This window comes from Charadrius vociferus, unplaced genomic scaffold (assembly GCF_000708025.1).
Source record: "Charadrius vociferus isolate BGI_N301 unplaced genomic scaffold, ASM70802v2 scaffold69, whole genome shotgun sequence".
NCBI lineage: Eukaryota > Metazoa > Chordata > Aves > Charadriiformes > Charadriidae > Charadrius > Charadrius vociferus.
Window position 1 is genome coordinate 579,240 of NW_009649937.1, and position 8,555 is coordinate 587,794.

The window sequence follows — 8,555 nt, forward strand, 5'->3', positions numbered from 1 at the left end:
GCCCTGGGTACGGCACAGGCCAACTTGGTGCACAGTGCAGGTGGTGGCTGCCCCAGGGTGCTGCCCTCTCCCTCTTTCTGGCCATCAGCTACCCCAGGTCTCCTGGGGACATGGCACAGGGTGATGATGGGGTGTCACTCGGCATCTCGGAAAAATGATCCACACCCCACTTCCCTCAACAGCTGCTTCCTCACCTTTCCCAGTTCTGCAAAACCTGGAAGACAGCAGGAGAGCCTGTGCCCCTCCTGCACTGGGGCCATCACAAGCTCTGCCTGGGGTGTTGCTGTGGGGGATTCAGCCAGGGAGCAGGTTCCCTGCTGCAAGAACTGCTTTCCAGGGAGAATGTGCAGGGCTGGAATTACCCCGACCCCCACAGCAGCTCCCCTGTGTGGGCACCAGGGCACCAGGTAAAAATCTCACGCTGTGAGCAGGATTCGAACCTGCGCAGGGAAACCCTATTGGATTTCGAGTCCAACGCCTTCACCCCTCGGCCATCACAGCCCCAGCCTTTTACCCCTGGGGGGGACACCTGGCCCCCACCCCAGGCACTCTCTGGTCCCTCTTGGGCACCCTGTGTTCCTGGGAAGTGGAAAAGTCTCCGGGATGGCTGGTGCATCCCTGCACACACGTTCAGCCCCACTCTGCTCCCCAGGGCCTGGCGGCAGGACCCATTCCCACAAAGTGGCTCCTGGGGCCCCAGTGTCCCCAGACAGCACTGCTCCCCCAGCGCCACAGTGCCTGGCACAGGCTGGGGGGTGCCCGGGCAGCTGCACATCACAGCTCATTGGTCTAGGGCTATGATTCTTACTTAGGGCCACTGCCAGGAGCAAGGTGCTGCCCACTGCCCTGTGGGCAGACATGGCTCAGCCATGGCCAGGGCTTGGCCCCTTCTGGCTGGGGAAATGGCAGTGGGGTACGTCAGAGCAAGACTGTTCTTCCACCATGTCCCTGGTGGGCAGCTCTGCCTGGGGGCTGCATGCAGAAAAACAAGTCCCATGTCTGCCCCACAGCCATGCTTCCAGTCTCAGCCCCCTTGCCAGCCTGCCGGCACCCAAGGGTCAACTGGTGCCTGCAAATCCCCAAAACCCATAGTCAGCAGCTCTGTGGGGCTGGGGAAGGAAACAGCAAGTGGGATTTTCTGGGAGCAGTAAGAAAGCCAGGTCTGAGGCTGCTTCAAGGGGATGTAGCTCAGCGGGAGAGCGCTTGCTTTGCATGTAAGAGGCCCTGGGTTCAACCCCCAGCATCTCCAGCTTTTGCCTACCCAGACTGCCCTCCCTGCCAGCTGCAGGGAGACAGTGGCAGACAGAGTGGCAGATAGAGATGTGTTGGGGTCACCCCAGGGCACAGGGCACATGGCAGGAGGGGTGCCATGTCTCAGCTGGTTGTGCCTGTCTAGTAAACAGGAGATCCTGGTTTTGAATCCCAGTGGTGCCTGGGCTCAGGGGCTCTTTTTCCTCGCTGTCCCAAGCTGGGGGCACTGCTGGAGGCTTATTTCTGCCCTGCTCCATTGAAGCGTCCCCCAGGGGTGGAGATGCTTCTTTTCCCATCAACCCCACTTGGGTGAAGGAGTTTCATTCTGCCCCCTCTCCCTGGGCTGCTTATAGTGGAGAGATGACCCAAACTATCTCCAGACCCCAGGGGATTTGGGAAATAAAGAGATACATCCAATGCTGGCTGGAACGCCACTGTCCTCCCCATTAATTTGCACAACTGCTGCTGAATCCTGTAGGAAAACCCTCTGGACGTGTGTTGAGGTTAGGTGGGTGGTGGTTCACGGGTGATGGAGACCTGCAACAAGTAACAAAGCCTGGGGCACACACTTCTATGGCAAAAATAAATGCCACCCTGCCCTTTGCCATCCTCTGGATACAAGGACAGAAGGGACCACGGAGAAGGGCAAACGAGTTGCAAACACCTGCTTGCTGCCCTGCCCAGCTGCCCTGCAACAGGCTGGGGGGCAGCTGGCTGCCACAGCCACGCATGGAAGACCCAGCCACAGATTTGCAGCCTTTGGTCAAGAAGGGGAAAAAAATCACCAGAAAAAGGGTAATATAGGGGACGAGGTGGCCGAGTGGTGAAGGCGATGGACTGCTAATCCATTGTGCTCTGCACGCGTGGGTTCGAATCCCACCCTCGTCGGGGCTTTGGGGACAGCCATCCAAGGGGAGGTCTTTGGCATAACTGGCTTCCTCTGGCCTTTCTCTGTTTTGCTCATTCATGTTAAATACACGTCTGCCTCTGGATTGCTTCTCCCACTTGCCAAACCTGCTCCCAGTTGATCAGGGACCTTCATTGCCCTTCTGTGCAAAGTCGCAGGAGCATGGTGCTGTACCCCTCCATTCCCCCAGCCCACCTGCCAACCGCCCTCCTGCCAGCCAACCATGTCTTCTTCAGGTGGCAAAGCACCAAACCATGGGCAGGGAAGGTCAGCAACAGGCTGGCTGTGCTGGCTGGGCATCAGTGGGGGCACACCCTGAGCCTGGACTCTGCTTTTTTTCCCCTTCTGCTCCGTCAGCGAATTTATTCCTTTCTGCATCTCATACACAAGCCCTGGGCATCCCTGTCATGCCAATGAGAGCCAAAAGCCAATCCTGGACAAAGCTGTGCCTTGCTGAGCTGTGCTTTTTTGAGGATAGCATAGCTGCTGCATGTTGGAAGCTCCCTCCTGTGTCTGCAGCAGTGCTTACAGTGGAAGTTCCTGGGGAGAGGAAAGGTGAGCTACTGCAAGATGAAAAAAGAGGTAAAAAGACCCGCCTGCTGGGAGGTTTTAAACTGCTGAAATCCTGATAATCTTGCAGAGAGGGACGGCTCTCTCAGAGCATGTCCCCAGAGCATGCAGCTGGGGAAACGTGTTGTGCCAGCCTTGCAGGTATCTTCCCTGCTCCTGCCCCTTCTTTCCATAGATGATGTGGCCAAGTGATGCTGTGGCTTGGAGGCAAGGCAAGGATGCTAAGGCTTAGCTGCCCATGCTGCAAGCCCTGCACTGGCTTTTCGACATTCCTTGGGGCCATGTTTCCTTCCCATGCCTTGGGGAGATGCCCCTGGGAACCAGCTAGGAGCTGCTTCCCTCTCCTGAGCCAGAAATGGTGATTGGGCTGTAAGGAAACACTGTCCTTGTCCCATCCTGCTGCTGTGGAATGCTGTGGTGCTTGGCCAGCTCTGCTGCCCTGGGAAAGGGGGATGTCCACACCCAGACAGCCAGGCACCCTGCAAGAGGGATGCAGGAGATTTCCCGGGGAAAAAGCATGATTTTTGGTGCACAGGGTTTATAGTCCTGGAGAAACGCCGACTTGCAGATGGAGATGGTGAAATGGGAAGGGGTGGTGGGTGCAGGCTTCTCCTTGGGTGGTGGTGCATGACACAGGGGCTGCTGCAACAGGATGGGACATGGGGGCTTTCAGGGCAGAGGCAGCCAGAAGACGAGACAAGCTGACTCCCTTGGGACACCCTTCAACCCTGCTGGACTGTGTCTACCCCGGCACATGCCTGCCTCTGTCCTGGTATGCGGTGACGAGGCCTCCTGGGGGGGGACATGCCAGTCTCAGTGACACCTTGGAGCATCAGCCCACCCAGGGACCTGACAATTATAGGGTATGTGTGGCGGCATGAAACTGGATCGTCTGCAGCCCCAGGGCAGCACATGGCAGCTGGAGCCTGGCGCTCCCCAATGGCACTGGCTGGGCTCTGCTCCCTGGGCTGCACACAGTGGCCCTGAAGCACCCCAAGTCTGCCCTGACAAGGACACAGGCAGCCAAGGATGCTCTGCAGCTGCGGTGGAGGGGGAGCCGCCCAGGTGACTGTCTGCCTCAGGATGCTGCCTCCTGGCACCAGGGTGTCCCGCTTGCCCATCAGCTGCCTGGGAGTGGTCCCTGCATGTCATGCTGCTGGCAGGTCAGATGTGGCCCTGGGGCAAGCCCTGGGTGAAAGTTCTGGATGCAGGTGTTCCTTGGAGATGGGATGAAGTGGGTCTGTTGGTGCTCCAATATGTGCCTTTGCCTTTCAGGAGACATTTTGAGGCAGGGGCAAGCTTTCACCCTCCAGCCAGTCTGAGACATCTAACCCTTGGGTTGTTGGAAATCAAAATGCAGAGCAGTGAAACTGGAGTTTCAAAGTGCTGCTGGGGCTAGTGATGCAAAGGGAAACATGGAGAGTAATGGTCCAGGGCCATGTTTCTCATCATGCCCTTATCTGAAGGAGGAACCAAGGCTTAGATGGCCACATATCCTGGATCCATGCATTTCCAATAAGAGCTCTTTTCCCTATGGTTTTACTTTGGTATAATCTCATTCATTACACAAATCTGATTATTTTAACTTCCTGACATGTGCCTTTTGTGTCCCTTGTCCCCTTCTCCAGTCAAAGGACTTGTTTCACTACACAGATACACTCACATTCAGCAACATGCCCTTTCTAATTGTCCCCGTGCATTTATTTCAAGCATCTCTGCATCTGTGTTTATTCTTCTGGGACATGATGGTTCAATGTGAGCAGAACCTCAAGTACTTAAACTGGGTTGCAAAACTGAAAAATACAGTGAGGCTGCAAATCAGAAGATTCTAGCCTTTGTCTGGAAACCAGGAAGGGAGTCCTCCTGCAAGGGCTGCTTTTGCTGGGATCATGGAAATGCACAGATGCACACACACACAAAAAGAGATAGAAGATGATTAGTGAAGGGGGAGAAACTGTGACTGGCAGAAGAGTTTAATTCTTAGGCTGTGGGTTCAAGGTGCACCCATGGCATCATTTTGTTCTTCATGAGAGGTGCAAAAAGCAGAAAGGTAGAGCTTAAAATAAAACCTCATCTTTTCTTGCTTACCAAATTACCATTTAGGAGGTTGCGATAAACCCACAGCCTCCAACCTTACTCCAACAAGCTGGAAGGTTGCTTCTGGCTGACACACATGTCTTCTGCTGCACCTCAGAAAAGCTGATTTCCTCTTTCCAGAGTGATGTTAAAAATAGCTGGGCTTGACCCCAGCCCCTCTGAAAGACTTATTTGCCCTGCAGGCAGGGCAGAAAGGAGTCACTAGGGACAATTCAGTGCTATCAGCTGTGGCTATACAAGGCCAAGTCACCCTAGGAACTAAAATAACCCCAGAAACCCTACAAGGCATTTCTTTAACAGTGATGCTGACAACCCCCAGCTCCACACATGCATAGTACATGTGCCCTGGTACTACCATGGTTTATTCTAGAGCAGTAGAGATTTTTTCCTTCATCTGGGCTCTGCTGGCATGAAATGAAAAGCCTTCTTCAAACTTTCCTTGCCCCTAAAGCCTGATGGCTCATTCCCCTGCTTGGGACCGTGTCAGCAACTCCCTCTCCCCAATGTGCAAGTGATTCATGTTTAAGTGCAGGTAAGGACTTTTGTGACTCCCTGGCTGTTTAGCAGCAAACATGCTTTCAGCAGAGCCATCTGGTGTCATGCCGCAGCCTGCAATTAAAAATGTCTCGATGATGTTACTCCATCACAAAGAAGCATAGCTGTGTACTTCTGGCTCACCGCTGTTAGCATATTGAAAGAGCAGGATGGAAAGGCTCTTGTCTCAGAAATCAGCTCACTGTGCAAAATTAGTAAGTTTTGGTGTGTATCACATTCAGGGGCGGACTCCAGAGCCCGTGGTTACTTCACTTTTAAAATCTGATGTGCCTTCCAAGCAGAATTCATACCCCAGATGTGAGGAATAATAACCAAAAAAGGCAAAATCCTCTAAGTGGATCCAAAAGCGTAACAATTTGGTCATGCTGGGGTAGCTCAAGTCTTAAGTCCCTGTGTCTGTGTCTTCAGCAGCTGGGCAGATGGGGCAGGAGAAATGGCCCTCCAGGATTTTTCTCCCAGCTGTACGTGGTCCCCCAGCACCCTCACCCCTGCAGCCCCCCTGGTTTTCCTGCCATTGATGAGACCACTGTCACAGGGTTTACATACAGATGTGTGTTTCTCGTGTTCAGCTTAAATCCCTGAGCTCACCTTAGATGCACTGGGGAGCTGAATTGGTTGTGCTTGGAGGAAGGTGGCGAGTGATGTGCCTGCCCTAAATTCTGCTGAAACACTCTCCTGCCTCATGGCATAAGACCTAAAATGTACTTTGGCCTTAGGAAGCAAGGTAATTAATGCCTATAGCCCAAATCATTTCAGTCTTACTCAGTATTAAGCGGAAGCAAAACATGACAGATGAAAGAGGGAACTGTTTAATCAGCCGGGGGAGCTTTCCAGGAGAAAACTGCTGGTTGTTGGGGAGTTTCAGGTGGAAGGCATGCACCTGCTCCCCCAGGGGCCGTGCACCCTATAAAAACCCTGCATGGCACCTGGCTGTACCACCTGCTCCCAGCCACTGCTGCTGCTGCTACCACTTGGGTAAGTTGAGATGGGCTCTGTCTCCTTCTCCCCACTGAGCTTTTGGTTTCATCAATGCCTTGTGCCTGGTCCTCCACAAGAGTTCAAGGTTTATTACCTACCTCCCTTCTGTCTGTGGAGGGTGTTGGGGAAAGGTTTATTTCTGCTGTGAAACAAGGAGTTGGGATTCAAAGTGCAAGGGGTTGTGGGATGCAGAGCTTGCAGGGTCCACAACCACATAGCTGGGTGCATCCTGCATGGTTTTCCTTGCTAAAGAAAAGAATAGCACATGCCTGGGTTGCAAATATTGATGTGTTCCTGTTTACAGAAGGGCAGCAGGGGTGCCTTGTATTTTGGGATGGGATAGCCCAGCTCACGTTAAGTCCAGCTCACTCACATTGTATTGATTTAAGTGGGTTTTGCTACAACTAGATGCGTCTCAGTGAGCATCTCACTTGCTGAAGGCTTGCCATCAGCTTGAGGGCAGACAGTGTGCAGAAGTGGGTCTGTTTTCAGTGTTTTCAGCATCTCATGCCTCCAGCTTCCTCAGACATGGAGCTCAAACCAAACTCCTTGTTTTCTCCTGAGCGGCTTATGGGGCAAGAGAAGGGGGAAGCCAGCTCCTGCCCATTTGGAAATGTCTAAATTTCCAAATTTCCTTCGGCATTTCTAAACCATCCAAACTCACCCTCTAGCTACCTCGCCCACATCTCTTATTATGGGAGCTGCTAAATGAGGGCTCAGCAGGGGTGGACCAGTCTCTGCCTTGCATTTACTCCCTGACTTTGGCTTTCAGGTATACGTCCTTGCTGAACAATGTCCTGCTACGACCTGTGCCTGCCCTCCTCCTGTGGTCCCCAGCCGCTGGCCGCCAGCTGCAACCAGCCCTGCTTCCGCCGCTGTGGGGACTCTACTGCTGTCATCCAGCCCCCCACTGTCATGGTTACTCTGCCTGGGCCGATCCTGAGCTCCTACCCACAAAACACGACAGTGGGGTCCACGGCGTCAGCAGCGGTCGGGAGTTACCTCCGGTGCTGTGGGGTCCCCATGGCCTCCGGCAGTCCCCGGGGGCTGGGGAAGGTGGGACTGCTGTGCCTGGGTAGCAGGCTGTAGGGGTGTCCCCAGCAGTCACGTCCTCCTGCCAATGCTAGCAGAGTGGCTGTGTCAGGAAGGAAAAACAAAGCACAGGACCAAGACTGGGGAAGAGAACTAAGGAAATGCCCATGGGTTTCCCAGCTGTGGGGGGCATCTGCAACCCCCCCCAGGAGTAGGGGAGCCATGAGAGCTTGTCACTCAAGACCATGCCTCTGTATACCTTTCTCTCGCTAAGCCTTACTTTATATTTCCACATAGGTGTGACAACACCCTGTGGTGCTACACAGCATTTGCTACTGGCTGGGCGAAAATGCTTCTAGTGGGCTAGAGACAGAAGATGATAGTCATGGGGTGGTGGGGCAGAGGAAAACCTTGTAGGGATTGGCTTGTCCTGGAGTGGGGTTTATCCATTTCTTTATCAAGTGCTGGAAATGCACTTTTCACGCTCTGAACTGTTTTCTTCTCCTTCTTCTCATTAAAGTTATGCTACATCATAGCCTGAGTCTTCTGGTGTTCCTTGTGCCTCTGGTCTGGAGTGGTAACTTGCTCTGGAGGTAACTTGTTGCTATGGGGAGGAGTTTCTTTTTTGTCTGAAATGGAAGTTTCTGCTGCTCAGCTCCACTTGGCTGAAGTAAGTGTGTGTTTTGCTGTGCCCAGCCCAAAGGCAACTTTCTCAGCCTGGAAACCTCTCCTGCTGCTCCATAGCAAGCACCTGCTTAGGGACAGCTTCCCACAGGAGCAGGCTTGTTGCCTGTTCCCTTGAGGAGGCGGGAACAGAGAGGTTTGACACTTCAAAATGGCATTTACGCTACATTTTGCAGCATTTTATTTTGTGAGCTAAGGAGGATGGATGTGGGGTCAGGGGAAAAAAAGGCAGAATATGGCTTCTAGGCAGATGGTCCTTTGGATGGTCATCCTACGCCCAACTCACCCTATGTTTTATGAGTGACAATGGAGAGTGAAAAATTCCTAAGATATACCAGGGCAAAACTACATAGAATCATAGAATGGTTTAGGTTGGAAAGGACCTTGAAGATCATTGAGTTCTAACCCCCCTGCCATGGGCAGGGACACCTCTCACTAGGCCAGGTTGCCCAAGGCCACATCCAGCCTGGCCTTGAACCCC

General features: G+C 53.3%; 1 protein-coding gene and 3 non-coding genes across 4 annotated transcripts in view; 3 read left to right on the forward strand and 1 right to left on the reverse strand.

Moving 5' to 3' along the window:
• Positions 1-419: 419 nt before the first annotated feature.
• Positions 420-501, reverse strand: TRNAS-CGA. The gene has a single exon. It is a non-coding gene; the product is annotated as a tRNA-Ser (tRNA).
• A 676-nt stretch (positions 502-1,177) lies between these two features.
• Positions 1,178-1,249, forward strand: TRNAA-UGC. Its single transcript has one exon. It is a non-coding gene; the product is annotated as a tRNA-Ala (tRNA).
• An 808-nt stretch (positions 1,250-2,057) lies between these two features.
• Positions 2,058-2,139, forward strand: TRNAS-GCU. Its single transcript has one exon. It is a non-coding gene; the product is annotated as a tRNA-Ser (tRNA).
• A 5,011-nt stretch (positions 2,140-7,150) lies between these two features.
• The window catches only part of FTCD (formimidoyltransferase cyclodeaminase), a 23,393-nt gene continuing 21,988 nt past the window's right edge, over positions 7,151-8,555 (forward strand). The window contains exon 1 of the mRNA XM_009891406.1: positions 7,151-7,414. Within this exon, the coding sequence (XP_009889708.1) occupies positions 7,151-7,414 (264 nt within the window). The remainder of the gene's footprint in view (positions 7,415-8,555) is intronic.